At 40.1% G+C, this 16,703-nt stretch overlaps 2 protein-coding genes across 15 annotated transcripts in view; one reads left to right on the plus strand and one right to left on the minus strand.

Moving 5' to 3' along the window:
- The window catches only part of NPY5R (neuropeptide Y receptor Y5), a 174,313-nt gene that overhangs the window by 143,196 nt on the left and 14,414 nt on the right, over positions 1-16,703 (plus strand). For 8 of the 14 annotated variants that reach the window (XM_043972947.1, XM_043972952.1, XM_043972946.1 and 5 more), the window contains 3 exons: positions 6,264-6,475; positions 13,492-13,566; positions 15,396-15,511. In XM_043972947.1, coding sequence (XP_043828882.1) covers positions 13,548-13,566; positions 15,396-15,511 — 135 coding nt within the window. In that variant the 5' untranslated portion in view covers positions 6,264-6,475; positions 13,492-13,547. The other 6 variants (XM_043972949.1, XM_043972958.1, XM_043972951.1 and 3 more) reach the window with 6 other exon arrangements.
- Positions 558-15,485, minus strand: NPY1R (neuropeptide Y receptor Y1). Its single transcript, XM_043972960.1, has 7 exons — positions 15,372-15,485; positions 5,822-5,922; positions 5,536-5,617; positions 4,885-4,948; positions 3,977-4,114; positions 2,576-3,374; positions 558-2,454 (listed from the first exon to the last, which is right to left on the minus strand). Exons 6-7 carry the CDS (start codon positions 3,269-3,271, stop codon positions 2,008-2,010), a joined length of 1,143 nt encoding a protein of 380 aa, XP_043828895.1. The 5' UTR covers positions 3,272-3,374; positions 3,977-4,114; positions 4,885-4,948; positions 5,536-5,617; positions 5,822-5,922; positions 15,372-15,485; the 3' UTR covers positions 558-2,007.

Here is a 16,703-nt window from a genome sequence, read left to right on the forward strand (position 1 = left end):
CCTTTCAACTGTAAAGTATGCTCATAAAAGTGAGCTGATAATAATGTTATTCATATTTATTTTTTTAAAAGTATATTGATGAACCTGCTAAACCCTTAAGACTTTATTACCAGTTAATCAATAGCCATTGAACTAAAGCAAAATTTTTGGTAATTTTTCAAAGTTAAGGAGCTAGCTGCCTACACACATTAGTGTAACTAGGAATGAGAATCCGAGAAGTGATCATCCCCACAAGTGAGCCAACAAAGAAATTGCCTCATTGTAAGTGCCACACTTAAGTAACAATTTGTTACCAAATTAGAACTATATTTCAAATTATAGACTGGATAGAGAGAAATGCTAAGATGCTCCACCAGGATCAACATTTCCAAGTCAGCATTCGGTTTTTAATATAAAATTGGCCAACATTTTATCTGAATTATTCTTTATGGGCATAAGAAAGGTTCCATGGTAGTTATGGCATAAAGGATTTTTTTTCCCAAAACTACTATGTCTATGTTGTTTAGGATGAAAGTGAATGCTATATAGAAAAAGAGAGACTTGACTCTGGCAAAGATAAAGATAAAGGGAAGGGAACTTCAGAAAGTGAGATCAATGTGTTTCTGAAAGAAGGGAAATTTTATGATCCTTAGGGAAAGAAAAAAGAATAAAGTGTCATCAGAATAAAAGAGACAAACTACCAAGTTAATGCAACACCAATTTTATTAGAAGAACTGTCCAAGATTTTCAAACCGAACACTGATGTTTCACAGGTTGGCTATAGAATGAACTTAGGACATGTGTTCTCCAAAGTAAATGTTTCTTGATTTCTTAATGCTAGTTTCTTAGATTATTTAGTTCTTAGTTACTTAGTTTCTTTATTTCTTAGTTTTAATAATCATTCCAACACAGAGATATATCAATTAGGTATATATTAATTAGGCATACATCTATTAGGTATATATATTTATCAGTTGTTAACATAGCAGTTTAACATTGGATAGAGCATATTATTTATAAGTACACACAAGATATGATGAATTTCAATGGATTTTATCTAGCTATCATACACCCTCAATTTAATTACTGTATTTGGAGGTCCTTTACTTGTCCCTAATTGTTACATGATATGTGATGTTTCAAGGTAATGTAGGCACCCTTTCATATCATTTTGTAACATGCTAGGCTTTTTAGCGAATACCAAACACATTCTACTTGAGGAAATCTTTTTTCATTCAAATGTATATGCTTGCATATTATTTGTAGTTACAAGAATTTAGGTGTTATTCCAATTCTTCTGAAGAGTTTTTGTAGTCATGTTCCAAAATGGTCTTGAGTTATGTAAATAGCTTTCCATTTAATATGTGTGTCTATGTCATAATTTTCTAGGCTAACAGCTAAGAAATGTTTTTTTTTTCTTTTGCATGCCATGTTACATCAGGTTCTAGTCAATTAGTGACAAATTAAATACTCTCTTAAAGTCATGGATATTTAGGTGGGTACTAAGACCAGTGTGAACTGGTGAGATATCATTTCTCTCCTGAAAAACAAAAAAACAAAAAATCTCACATTCTGGATGACAATTTTGTATCTCCTAGTAGTCTATGTTCTATGGTTCCAAAGTCAATGGATTCTTTTCAGGTTGGCCCTCCTTGTCTCCTTTACAGGGTGTAGAATCATTAATGAAAGTACTATGTTCTTAGTATATATGTAGATAGCCAAGTTTTTGTTAACTATTCCATTGAAGTAAATATTATCTATGTCTTATGTATTCCTATATTTGTTTCACAAATGTTACACAACTGTAAATATTGAGACTTTGGAGAGAAACAGCTGACACAAGAAAATCCAAAGTCTGTGCATTCTGATGTTACTGCAATCACAGCTACAACTAAATCAGCAAGACAACATAGGCAAAGCCAACCATCCTAGAGGAGGAGAGGGTTACAGAATTGTGTGACAGGTTGTGCTTTGTGTTAAAACAGCTGTCACCTGGGTTCTGTAACCCTCACCCACTTCAGATCCTCTTCAGACTTCTTCTTCCTCCCCTGGAGCCAGGGAGGCCTCAGCACCGGCTTGCCTATGAGATGTCTTGGAGTCATCGGTATTCATCGTGGACATCGCAATGGTCTCGTAGTCTTCATTACGGGACCTGAAATCACAGAAACGAAAGAGAGCCTGCAAATCTTTCTGGAAATTCTTGTTAAGGAACCCATAGAAGACAGGGTTGACGCAGGTGGAAATCATCGCGGTCAGGTGGCACAGCAGGAACAGCAGGTTGTGGTGGCAGATGGAGATCAACTTGTGGTTCCAGTCAAACACCGTGTTAAAGATGGTCAGAGGCATCCAACAGATGGCAAAGGCCACCACAATGGAGAAAAGCATCACGTTGATCCGGCGGGCTTCCTGGGCTCGATGCTTGTTCTCTCTTATCCTGTCCATCATGTCATTCCTCTTCTTCAGTCGCATGTAGATCTGTAGGATACAAAACAAAAACATACAAGTGTTCTCTAGCTCAGACTGAAGGCCCACTTAGTAGAATTAAGGGGAAATGTAGATTAAAATAAATGTTAAGAGGATAAAAGTATTTTATTACCTTGAGGTAGCAGACAAGAATGAACACCAGAGGCCCAAAGTACTGCAGCACCAAGAGAATAGTGGTGTAAGATAGCCTGTGCACATTAGAAGGGAACAGATCGAAACAAACGTACTTGTCCTTGAAGGTTGGGACAGTGACATTGTGGAATGGCTCATCAGTCAGCACCTGATAAATCACAAAAGGCAGGGAGGCAGCCACAGAGAGGAACCAGATCAGGGCAATGGCTAAAAATGCATGGACATTAGTTGGTCTCCATCCACGGGGGTTGACTATAAGCTGATGGCGTTCCAAAGCAATGAGAACCAGGGAGAAAATGGAGACAGTGATTGAGACACATTGCACGAAAGGATTTAGTTTGCACATGGCCTCACCAAAGATCCAGTGATCCATTAAGGTATAGACAAAAGTGAAGGGCAGACATACAAATGATACCAGAAGGTCAGAAAGGGACAGATTAACAATCAGAATGTTGGTCACATTTCTCAGCTCCTTTTGCTTTAGGATGATTCCTATCAGGGCCAGATTTCCAGAGACTCCCAGGAGTATGACAATGCCATAAGCTAATGCCATTGTAAATACCATGGTTACTGGTACACGGCATTTATTCTCTTCAATGGGTGCATATGGGGGGTGGGTATCTGTATGGTTAAGAAATGATTCGTTGAAAAAAGAGGGATACAGTGTGTAATTCATTTTGGTGCTAATTGGTTATCTTTCTTTAAAGTTCAATCTTCATGTAAAGTGTTAACAAAAACTGGCTGTAAGCTCTTCATGTTCCTCAATAATCTTGCATAACCTGTAAAGAGAAAGGGTACAAATGTGTTACTAATTTGGATTTTGTGGTTGGTAGTTTTGCCAAAGAGTGTCTTCTGCTTTTCCTTTCTTTGTTTTTTGGAGTCAGTGTTTAAGTAAAGCAATATCATGTAAATACTTGTACCCATATTCTTTCAAATAGGAATTTGCCTTTTGCACACTAATTGTTTGGGGGGGGGGGGCACAGGCCATACCTCTACCTTTTCTTTTTGTTTTTTTGTTCGGTTTTATTAGGTATGGGTTGCTTTAATGGTTGGTAACAGTAGATTCTGGGGTCTGGGTTCAAGCCTCATTACTGCTATTTATATCCTGTGTAACCTGGGCAAGTCACTAAACTGTGGTGCTTCATTTCCTCATCAGTAATGTAAAGGGAGATCTAAGGTCCCTTCCCCCCCCCCCCACTAAATCTATGATCCTAAATTTTAAGGGGAAAATGGCAAAGGTAGAAGAAATAAAGTGCATTATTACCTATTCTGATGATTGTCAGTAAAAGGGAAAGTTAATATGGCATGTTCTGTTAATATGGCATGTTCTTTTTGTATTGAAATGAAGTGTATTTCAATGAACATTTTTCCTATAACATACCTTTTAGCACTTGTCCATCTTGCTGATTAAATCAACACTGATATTGGGTTAAAGGTGAATCTTCAACTCAGGATAATTTCAGAGAGAATTATCAGGAAAAGCAGAAAGAGTGGGAGGGGGAAGGACATATTTCACCTCCTGAAAGAAAACAACACATACATTTGGTGAAAAACAACCAACCAGAGAAATAGGGACGGGGGTGGGGAAATGCAGGGGGGGGGGGGGACTTTGAAAATCCAAGACTTTAAACCAATTAAACTCTATGATGTAATTAATCCCTAGGAAATTTAAAAATAAAATAAAATTACAAGTTGCTAAGTCATCCTGAATTTTACAGGGGCCATTTTTAATCAATACCCCAGCTGGACAGTTCACCATTTACTTGTTTAGGAAAGGAAAAACAAAAATAAATTAACATGCAAAATTGGGGCTACTTCATTAGTTACATAATACTCTATTACTTCACTGTAAGAGAGAGAATATTTCAGCTGACAGTTGGTTATGAACAACCAAAAAAGACAAGTATTTACTGTAGCAACCAAAAAACCAAATAGATAGACAATCATGATCCTTTAAAGTTGAAATTCGAGGATAATTTAAAAAATACCAACTGAACTTTATCTAACAAACTATAATTCTCCATCTGGGCACTTTGGATTCTGTAAACTCCAGACCTATTACCTGTATGCATACCCCACAAATTAAATCATCGCTCCAGACTCTATAAGATTGTCAATTCATTTTCAAGAAATAAAATGAAGGGAAACATCTCTTACAGAACCAATCTCCTACCCCCTCACATTATTCTCTTTCCTCATGACCCCTTTAGCAGCCCAAAAGAAGAGCAAATACATTGAGCACAAATAATTCACTCACCCATCAAAAGGTAAAAACAGGTAACAACGCACCTGAGAGGTTGTTTTCTGAATATTTCTGGGGACCTCAGGTCTCTGTGATGAAAGGGTGTCAGATCTGGGAAGAAGAAAAATTAAGTTCACTCTATACGGCCAAGATTAACCCTGAAAACACCTCTGGCCCACCAACCCTTCTGGAAAGGAATACAACTGGGCTGAATATCCCTGTTACATCATTCCCATTTCATCCCATTCGTAATGCCAATGCTAACCTGAACCATTGAGGAGGACACAGTTTTTTTTTTTTTTTTCGGGGTGGGGTGGGGTGGAAATGAATGGGGCTAAGACAGAAGCACTAGCCTTCAGGAAAACCTGTAGAAATACCAACACATTCCTCACCCAAACTCTCTGTCAGCTGCAGATGTATCAGGTGACTAAACCTGCTCCCAAAGCGCCAGCCCCCGCCCCAAACACCAGCTCAGTTGCTTAGAAGAGGAAGGACCACCGACTCAGTTTCCCCAGAAGAGATCAGGGGATGCTGTCCCCGGGTCTTAGAGAATCCAAAGAGAAATTGGGGGCAAAGTGAAGCGCAAACTAAGAACCACGCTTAACCGCGCCTGACAGTGTTACCCTAAGTCCTCACGCCCCTCACGCCCCTCCCTTACTCCTAGAGATCAGGAGAGGTTTTGAACAACTTGCACAAACCTTCAGGCTGGACAGCTCAGGTCCCAGCCGGGACCAGGAGCAGCGTCGGGAACCCCCGAGCCCGGGAGTCAGCAACGCGCAGCTAAAAGCAATAAAGCATATAGACCCTAGGTTAAGGCTTTAAGAGACCCCCAACTCCCAACTTTATCCTACTTTAGCTATCCCGCGGCCGTTCCCCAGAGATCGCCAGTCTTCTCCTCTCCTCCCTCCCACCCTTGCCTTTGCTTATCCCGCCGGTCCGTCCCGCTCTCCATCAATCCCTTTTGAAGGGAGACGGGAGAGTTACCTCCTCTTGAAGAAGATCTGTCCAGCTCTCTCCAAGAGAAGAAGATGGTGAGGACTGGAGAAGGGAGTAGGGAGCCCGGGGTATTTCTTCAGTTCGGGAGCCTAAGGGGGATTGATGGACAGGTTTGGGAACGCCCCCTTAAAGCTGAACTCCTCCTTAGCCAAAGTATCACATGATGCTGCACCCAACAGAGTGGTGCCAGAAGATCCCGCAACAAACACCCCACTTTAAAGTACATATCTGGGAGGGGGAGGGTTGCCTAGGAATTCTGAAAGAAATGCAATTAAGAAACTATGTTGTCAGATATGAACATACATGAATACACGTAGGAGAAATGGGCACAAACCATCAACATCCCCCTGACTCAGAGACAGCCAGGCAATTATTAGGAAGAAAATTTATGATTTTAATCAATTCTACTGTATTTCCATTTTGTTTGCAGGTCGATGCCACCTTGTGGCCGAAATTATGAAGAGCTGGGCAACTCGATGCGCATAGTAGAGTGTTTACCGACCGCAAAATCCAGGGGAATTATCAGACGGATAATAGTAAATAAGATTTCTTTGATTGCAATCGCACCTCTGCATACCGTACTTCCCCTCGGCTGTCAAGCCCCAAACGCCTTTGGCTCTCCGAGGCTACGTCTCGGTTAAGGTCAGTAAGGCGCTCACACACACTGTGACTGCCACTTCCTAGCCGAGAAAAACGGACCCTGAAAAGTAAGGGCAGTGGATCCAGGACAAGACACCTGTCTTTTCTCCCTTAGACCGAGAAGGCCGAATTGACCCTAGGGAACATTCTTAGCTGCAAAGATAGGGCACCAACCTGATTCTGTCCCTTAGCGTAGGTGCATTATTTGGGCGGGGGGGGGGGGGCGATGAGCGGGGTTACACTGTAAATAGAAGGGGTCCCTCCCTGAGCAGGAAGGGTTAACACGTTCCTCCCGGGGTCTACATTTAGCGAGTATTGAGGAGAACTGAGCCGACTGTACTTTGAAGATACTTGAATCGGCAAGATCCTCCTAGTGCAGCTTGAGACCTCTGACTTATCACTTCAGGCTTTTGACAAATCTTGACTCCAGTAGGAAAAGTCAAAATATGTGTGTCTGCCCTGCCGAAAATGAAGCCCTAATGCCCGATGACTAAAACAAACTGCTAGGAAACCGAATTGTCAGAAAAGGCTGGCTGATAAAGACACTGCAGCCCAGAGTGGCTTTCCAGGCTCGGAGAGTGAAGGGCTCTCTCTATCATAAAAAAATCCTCCCAATCTTAGTGGTTCTGTAACATTAAGTTTTCACTTGTTTTCAAACCAGGAAAAAAAAAAGTTTCCGAGAGATATGGAATTCTTACAGCTTTGCATTGCTAAGAAAGATATCCTACTTGTCTTTTTAAGCCCAGCCGATAATTAAACAACTCTCTAAGTTTCACAGCTTGTGTATATATTTTCAAAGACTAGGTCAGGATAGTGCAAATTCAGACAGGTCCTCCCAAGGTAGAGAAAGGCTTGTGGTCCCAGTCCAGGACTCTGGATCTCTCTTAGGGAGTACCAGCCCTAACTAACAGAGTTCATAAAGGCTCTTCCAAAGAAGGTTCATGACCCTTGGGTGATGACCTTTCTTATCCAAAGCATCTCATGATATACATTAATAACGCATGGAGGAACTTCAATTTGTGCTCACCTGGAAAAAGCTCCCATCTTTGATGTACTGAAGATTTTCAGTAAGTAAATCTTTTTATGTAGATAATGATGTGTATGCATGCATGGGAATATATTTGTTTGTATGTATGTGGGGTTTTCACAAGAATCTTTCTCAGGGACAGCAAATGCATTTGCAATTGGACAAATATTTCATGCAGTAGAAAAATAGGATTATGTATAAGAACAGCAATAGTATTATATATGAGTATAAAATACATAAATCTAGAGATAAAATAGGAACTTTAAAATCCAGGCAAAGGTTAAACAGGTAAAAATGACAGATTCCTAGGATGTAGCTTTCCATAGCTGATGAAAACACAGGGCATAATTGGGGATCCTTAAGTTTTCTAAGACCGGATACTCAACTTTAACTCTTCCATTTATTTTCTTTCCTTAATTCATAGTCTAGATTCTGAAGCAGTCTTACCCCATATTTCCATCGTTAAAGGGCAAGCATATTTCAACCTGATAGTTTTCAGCTCCAAGGTCCAAGTTTCAAGGAAAGCAATTTGCTTACTTGCTAACAATTTAACTTTTTATATGATATGTTGCCATATTTCTATAAATATTTGGGTTTCGAGAAGATAGTTTGGTGATTATTTCACTTTCTAGATATTCCAATAGTGTTAAGAGGCACAGAGAAATAATTGCAGTGCTGCTCTTATCTTGGCATTTCACCAAAAGTAAATTTATAAGTCATATTCACAACTAAACAAAATGTATGTCTCTATTCCTAAAGTATTAGAGATTGGCTCCATCACTAAACTTTGGAAGCAATACAACCACTACCAAAATATTATTTTCTCTGAATGAAATTCTGTGGTGGAAATGGATATACTGATATACTTAACCAAAAGATTGTTTATACCCTGAGAAAATTAGTCTTTTGAAGTATTTTGAAATCCATTTTCCTTTCTCCATTGGCAATATATTTCTCAAGAGAGATCAATCACGTAAGACTTCTCATTTGCAAAGTAAAAATAATTTAATAACCTGATGCAGAATAGCACAGGATATCTATAACATGAAGTGGTATGGGAGAGTTAACTTAAATAAGGATCTTTGGGTGAAACAACTGGCTATTAAATAGGTCCTCTGTTTCTAGAGCAAGATTATTCACTTCTTTAAGACTGAAGAAACATTCAGGTAAATCATCCATCAGACTCTGGAGCCCCAAAGGCTATAGTAACATACATTTTGGAGCTATAAACTGACTACAAACCTCTCCTAGTTCTTCTGCAAAGGAAGGGAAAAAATCTTAAAATCTCTGCATAAACCTAGAGAGCATTTCTTTTGGAATGTTTACAAGAGTCTCACCACCAAATCTTCTACAGCAGAATTAGACTGAATTAAGCCAAAGTAGGAACTGATACCCTTAATTAAGGTGTTTTTTTTTTTCCTCCTTCTATTAGCTTCAGGTTCTACTGGTCTATCCTCTGTGAAAATTTCTTTTGCTGGGCAGTTTTTAAAAGCTGAATGAAAGTTGTTTAACTTGCCTTAATGTTCTTTCTTGGGCAAGAATCTAATTTTAATTTACCTTGATGATGGGCTATGCCCACTTTAATTGAAAGTTTATCATTGTGCTCACAGCTATTATTTCTTCTTTCAGCTTAAAAAAAAATGTCTCAGTGATGGATTTCTCTTGCAAAGATGAAAGACAACAATGATGTTAGGGTTTGATACAGGGGCATGGTTAGTCAAGGGACCTACTCAGTGAAAAGCACACACGAAGAAGCTAATGATGGTAGAAACTAGTCTGGGCTATATCAGGATACCTGAATATGGCTGATGAATCTCTCTAGACTGTTTTTTCCTCAATTGATTGGGTTGCTTTTGTCAAAAATTGCTTTGACTGACTTTCTAACTAACTTTACTTATTATTTGGCTAAACCAATCAGTTAGTTGAGTCAAAACAATATAACAAGCACATCCATGCTCACCTATTCAATTTCAAAAGCATCTACTTTATGGGAGGCCAAATAATATTTGTTGGATTTATTTACAATTGAACAATGAAAGGGGGTTTTACTTCATGAAAAATATGGCTAAATATTTTAATATCTTATAACCAAATGTTTGGTCATCCACTATTCTCTTCTTTTTGTGCCTGAATTAATTTTTTCAATTTTATAATGGGAGGGAAAAGAATTATTAGGACTTCAAGTTTATTCAGTAGTCTTGGCACATTTTTTCCTTATCAAATAACTAATCTAGTGCCACTCCCCTTAAAGAAGGTTATACACACACACACACACACACACACACACACACACACACACACACACACATACACATACATAGAACTTTTTTCTGTTTAAGGCAAAGACCTCTTAACCCTTATTGAATCAAAGCAGCAAAGAAAGTTACTTCTAGCTATCATGGAGATTTCATCCTTGGCCACATAATGAACTAGCCAGGAAGAAACTTTCAAGGTAGTTACTCCAAATTTAGTGCTCAATGAAAAGAGGAAGATAATACTAAAAACTACATCTTCACAGCATTTTGCTACATTTATAAACATTGTATATCCAATACTTAGCCTGTGGCATATATATGATCCTTAGAACCACCTTGCAAAGTATATGATGTACAAGTATTAGCTGCATTTACAAATGAAGAAGCTTAGGTTCTGAAAGGTCAAATAACTTATCCAAGGGCATATATTCTAATACTAAAAGAGTCAGAGCCCACCCCAAAACTCCAGTCTCTTGATTCCAGTGCTCTGTCCACTGCATCAAGCTACTCCTCCAAAAAAAGAAATTTATACCTAGATATAGTTTTTCAAAATCCCAGATTAATCTGACGTCTTTGCTTTGCTTTGCTTTGCTTACTCAAGGACCTCATTTTGAATGTCTTTACAGCAGTATTCCCCCCTGTGTTTATAATACATCTCACATATATTTTTATTGTTTCTTTTGAGTTTTTTCCATTTTATATGATTCTTCTATTTCCCCCCATGACACTGGCAAACTCCTCAAAGACAGGGACCATGTCGTCTGCTTGCTTTTAATTAGGTGCACAATCTACTGCAAAGTAAGGGAACTAAACCATTTGATTTTCAAGGTCCCCTCCAGCTCTAAGTATGTGATCTTAGCCTAATATAAATAACCATATGTACTTAATGTATTTCTGGGAGTGCAAATTGTTTTAACAATATAAAGCTTTAGTTTCTGACTTATCTTTTCAATAGTCCTTATCTCTGCCCAGAATTTTTTAAAGTATTCTAATCAAAACAAAAAAAAATAAAGAAAAAGGAAAGAAAAAAAATTTTTTTTAATTCTTGCCACTTATAAATAGTTAAGTTATTTTTAGTCTGGTAGAAATTTTTAGACTTGCAACCAAAATTTAAAAACATGTGCAAATATGAATCTTGAAAAACTAATGGGCTAAGGAAACTGATAGAAAATCTGAAAAATAAGCAGACAGATTTTTTTGGTTGCTCAGTAGCAGGAATTTTTTTTTTAAAAGGGATTTTGGATTTTATCTAAGAGAAATACTTTAAAAAATCAGAGAAGGGCAGGAAAGGAGGAAAGCATAGAAATCAAAGTAATTTTTTTCTTCATCAAATAACTAGTGGCAGTTCCAAACTCTAGAGAAGGAAGGCAATGATTCCTCTTATATACATAAGTATATATGGATATGCTTTTATATAAAATGTATAGGAAATACATGCATGTATATTAATATATATATAGACATATGCAGAATGAATACTGTAATAATACAAGGCTGAATTACATTTATACATACTAGTCCTCTCTCCCAATATCTTTTATTGTGTACACATATATATTCATATATGTATATATGTACATATATATATATCAACAATGTGTCCTTTGGGGAGGGAGTTGTAGGATAAAAAGGGTTGTAAATTATATATGAGAATTCTTTAGTGCTTTATTTAACATTTTTATCATGTTGTAAAAAAAAGGTTATGACTATGGAGAAGTTATCTTTTGCTGGTCTATTATTTTTTGGGGGAAGATAATGCAACATTTGTAGAGCCCAGTTACATCCATAGAATTGACATTGGATTATTTAAAAAAATAATTCTAAGCACATAAGGTATTTTTTCTGAGGGGGGGGGTAAGAAAATTCTATCTTTTCCATAAAACTAGAAGAGTTGCTAGTTTTAGAAGTTACATATATGTTTATGAGGCATATTGTTATGTCTCCTAGGAGTAAGTAAAGTAAAACTCTTTGTAAAAACCATCTTTTAATTACATATTACATTGGCCTATTCCTCATTTTTTTTAAAGTAACCAGGGTATTTGGCAATGAAAGAATTATTGGATAATAGTAGAAGTCTAATTTATATATTGCCTTTTAAAAATCCTTCAAATTATGTGAACAGTCTAAGACTTTTTAACCCTTATTTTTACATATGAAAAAACTAACTTTAAGAAGTTAAATAACTTTATCAAAGTTATAGGGCTGGGAAGTGCTAAAGCTGGGACTGGAACACAGGTTTCAGGTTTCTATTATCCACTGCTCCTCTCCATTATTATAGACTTTCCCTCTAGGAATAGTTTTTCACCCTGCCAAATAATTTTCAGAGTCCCTTATTCTGTCCGGTTTCTGATTTCTTTCTGTCTCTGTCTTTGAAGTTGTGTTAAAATGCAATAAAATATTTGACAAAAGCTGTGGGCCCATAAATTTAACACAGATATGGATTTTGAGTCTGTTTTGTTGAATAGCATCCAAAATGCTGAGAATATTTTCTACTTTTCTTAAGGGTCCAAAGATATCTTCAAAGGTAATAAGAAATCTTCCAAGCTTCCTTTCCTCTCTCGGGAGAAGTCAGAACATTTGGAAAAGGGATACTTAACTCTTTTTTTCTTACAGGACAAACAGGATTCAAATTAATTTTTCAAATAAGAATTTTCTAAGTCTTGAGTGAACATCGAGGGCAGAAAAAGTGAATATTATTAGTTCTGTACCTTTTCTATCATTGGAAGTTTGCTATATAAACTTTTTAAAAATGAATTTTACAAATATCAAAGGTTTGTCTGACAATCCTCAAGGAAACATGGGGGGGGGAAGCCAAGAAAAAAAATATTTGGCATATTCTTCCAATTCACAAATTTAAAGTTTCTTTGGAAAATCATTCTTAACAATTTGGTTCCTTATGTACAATAAACAAACTATATTATAGTGTCTTATTTAAGGATTTCATGTGAAATTACCATTTAGATTATTTCAATTAGTCAAAAGTATATGTTTCTGTGTTGGGGAAAGAGGGTAAGTTAATTTATATTTTCATTATGTTGACCTTTTCCTTTTAATGCTCTAATTAGCACAATGTCTGGCACATACTAGGCACTTAATAAATATTAATTGATTTGAATTGATTTAATTAATAGCAGTTGCTTTATCTTAAAGGGTCATACCAACAAAATAAAAGTTGTATGAGGAAGAGGGAATGTTAGCTCATAGATTTAATATTTTAATTTCTGTGAATTTCTTTAGGTGATTATGATGAAATTTACTGGGAAGTTAGTAGGTTTAAAAATAATTCCAAATGGGTGTTAGTGTTTGTTACATATAAAGATACTTTGGAGGGGAGGAAGACATGAAGATTTCCAACGAGATTCCAGACTCCCCCCCCCCCCAAATCTATATGAAAGGGAACACAGTATTCTGAGATCAGGGATAGGTAGAAGGCTGCAAACTGAATCCCCGGTCTAATCTAGGGAGAGACTACCGGAGTTCTGTTTCTCTTTGAATGCATTTCAAGCATCCGTGCTGCAGGTGGTTTAATCAGTCAGCCCACCAATCCTACTCTCACTGTTAATTCTGATCTATGACTGTTAAGAGCGTGAGAGACACGGGGCTTAATAGGAATAAAACTTTATAAAAGTTGGGGGGGGGGTGTCACACAGAGGTGTTTAAAAGTTCACTCCCATACCTTTGGTTTGATCAGATACCAAGTCATAAAGTTGGCTTTTTCTGCATCGTTTATCTAACAGGTCCCCACAGATGATTTGGGGAATGGTAACCACTTAAACAAGTAACAAGACTCCTTATGCTGCGACGACTCTTCGGTAAGAACGCGTTGCCGCAGCAGTTTGTGTTGCCCTCAAAGAAGTTTTTAGACTTTGCATTTTTCCTAGGGGAAGTTTCTCCCGGAGTTGACAGCATACCAACATGACCTCCCTTCCTGAGGAGACAGACACGCGGCATATGCCTGCGGTGTATAGCATGCTTTAAAACTTAAATACCACATAGCGCTCATCACTTAGTAACAGTTAATGGGGGAAACAAGTCACATTTTCTCATTGGGGCTAGGGGTCTTACCAGTCTGACACCCGCTACCTGGAGGACGGCAGCAAGTCACTTCACTTCTCTGGCCTCAGTTTCCCCAAGTGTAGAATGAGGGATAGAAGAGAAGATCTCCACTGTCCCTTCCAGCTCTAAATCCTTGGGTTCTAGGATGCCCACCCCAGACCCCTTTCCTCATTTTACGCACTGGCCGACGCACATTAACATTATTCCAAAGTCCGGGCCAAGTCGTGACTCGCCGCAACCGCGAACCCGCACAGATGCTAGAGTTTTCAAAGAGGGCCGACCCCCGCGACACTCCCAAATATATATATGTGTGTGTGTGTGTGTGTGTGTTTATATATATATATATATATATATATATATATATATATATATATATATATATATATATATATATATATATATATATATATATATATATATATATATATATATATATATATATGTTGTCCTTTTCCTTTGTGTCCCCTTTCCTACCCTGAAACTTGCACTTGGAAATAGTCCCGGCAAGCTTCCAGCCTACCTTGGCGCTACTTTCTGACTGACTACGCTAGTGTAGGGGATCTGCTGACTTTGCTGACCCCGGACCCTCGCCAAAGGTCCCAAGTCCCAAGTCCGCGTGTTCTAGCCAGACCCCGGCTGCTTAGAAGAAAAAGCTGGGTCCTTCCATTGATGCGTTTTTAAAATTAAGAGGAAATGTCTGAATGTCGAGCGTTCGCTCTCGATGCCTGAACGCACTAGGGGATCCCATCTTGGCGCGGGTTCCTGAGGGTATGCTATGCAGACCCTGGGGCGGCAAGGGGGAATATGGGGTACAAAACAGCCCCCTAATGCAAGTGCCCTGAAAAGTTAGGTTATCTACACTACCTGGCGCGGCGGTGCAGAGACAAGCGCTGCGTGCCGTGCAGGTCCCTCTAGGGAGGTGACCACCTGAAGGGCTTGAACTCCCCTTGCCCAGAGGCACCCTGTGGAAACCCCCTTCCCCCCCGAGAGGAATAAGGGGAGCATCAGCTCCTCAGAGACTGGGTCATCAGCCTCCCCCGAGAGCCCCAAGATTTCAGAAAGAGACTGCCGTGGCGGCTACAGCCGCTGGGTGCTGGGATTTGGGAAGTAAGTGACTACTGCAGAGCGGGCGCCCCTCAGAGGGTCCCCGGGGGTCCCAGGAAGAGCAGCGAGATCGCGCCCACATAAACACCTTTCCAAATCGTGCGCCGCTCCTCTCCTCCTCCTCCTCCTCCTCTTCCCTCCCTCCCTCCCTCCTCCTCCTCTCTTCTTCCCCCCCTCCCCTCTGCCTCCTCCTTCCCTCCTCCTGGTCCTCTCTTCTCCACTTCACTCGTCCCTCCCCCCCTTCCCTCTTCCCCCCTCCCATCCTCCCTCTTCCCCCCTCCCATCCTCCCCCTACTCTTTATCATCCCCTGCTCCGCGTCCTTCTCCCCACATCCTTCTCCCTCTCCTACCACCACCACCACCACCACCACCACCACCACCACTACCACAACCACCACTACCACCACCACCTCTCCTTCTTCCCCTTCCCCTTCCCCTTCCCCTCCCCTCCCAATACCTATTTCTCCGGCTTCTTTTCCAGCTGTCTCCGCTCCTGGAGAGCGCGGGAGCGAAGGCGCATTGACTACACTGGATCCAGTACCCGGGCAGCTGGAAGACCTCGCGAGCGGCTGGGGGCGCTTCGAGGTACAGTCTCCTGTGAGTCCCAACCAGCCACCCACCTTCCAGGCAGGCTGGGGAGATGGGCTCCAGAAAGGTGGTAGAATAGGGAGTTCGGGACCACTGGGGGAGCAAGCAAGCACTGCAGCCGGGGGAAAACCGGTTTCTGGTCGGGGAGGGGCAGAAGGAGCTTCCCACCCCTCTGCCGGTTCGGGGGCGGGTGTTTGGGCTCTTGCAAGAGGGAAGACCAGGATAGAAGGAGAACTGGGGGGGCAAAAGAGGGATGCGACTGCCCGAGGTACCAAATGAGAAAAGAGCGAAAGACGGCTGGAGAAATAACCAGTTCGCAGATCTCCCAGTATGGGAAGATCGCACCAGCCCTCAAACTCGCCAATTGCGATAGCCGGGCGGGAGCGTCAGAGTTCCAAGTACATTATCAGCGCAGTTAGCAGTTTTACCGCAAGGAAGAGAGGGAGGGTTGACACAAGTCACCTCTGTGATAGCACCTCTTGGCAGTCTAAACGCAAAATCCCAGTGGGGGGAAAAAAAGGTCAGCTGGGCATCAGCGACAAAAGCGCTGTCTCTAAAATCAGACAATATGGTTTTAACTCCCTCTATGACCTTTGGTAAGTCACTTAATACTTCCTGAGCCTCAGTTTCCTCATCATAAAATAAACGGGTTGGACTAAATGCCCCCTAAGATTCCGTCCAGCTCTTAATCTAATGACAGCCAGTGTTTACTTAGCCTTCCACCGCCCTCCTGGCTGGTTCTGCCACATAAACTGAAAATGCCACCCGGTGCCCTTGTGCCAAGCCTCCAGGGGTTCTTTTCTAGTGGGTCCAGCTGACAACCTGTCCAGTATCTGGATTAGGATGGGTAGGGGATTTTAAGAGATGTCTGTCCTGTTTTACAAAGCAGCTAATAAATGGGTGCGCACAAAGCCACTCGCAAATTGTGAAACGGAAAAACTTCAAAGCTTTTCAGTATTTCTTTGAATGGAATTAGGCACGAGCCAGTGAGAATGAGGCGCACTGAACGTAGTCTAAGGCTCTTCCAACACAAAATGCTGCCGCCTCAAAATCAAATTGAAATCCCAAATATCACTTAAAATATGGAAGGGTACAGCTGTTAAAAATGGGGGGGGGGAGAGGAGGTGGTGGCTGGCAATCCTAATCTCATTCTTTTCCAATTTAAATGTCATCAGTTTTACCTTTAAAAAAAAATGTCTGC

The sequence above is a fragment of the Dromiciops gliroides genome, chromosome 6 (assembly GCF_019393635.1).
Source record: "Dromiciops gliroides isolate mDroGli1 chromosome 6, mDroGli1.pri, whole genome shotgun sequence".
In the NCBI taxonomy this organism is placed as follows: domain Eukaryota; kingdom Metazoa; phylum Chordata; class Mammalia; order Microbiotheria; family Microbiotheriidae; genus Dromiciops; species Dromiciops gliroides.

What these genes read in the sequence shown, in the direction of transcription:
- NPY1R (XM_043972960.1), bottom strand. Translation starts at nt 3,271, where the DNA reads ATGAATTACACACTGTATCCCTCTTTTTTCAACGAATCATTTCTTAAC. An exon ending in TTCTTGTCTGCTACCTCAAG is followed by an intron (nt 2,455 to 2,575) that starts GTAATAAAATAC and finishes TGTATCCTACAG; the next exon opens with ATCTACATGCGACTGAAGAA.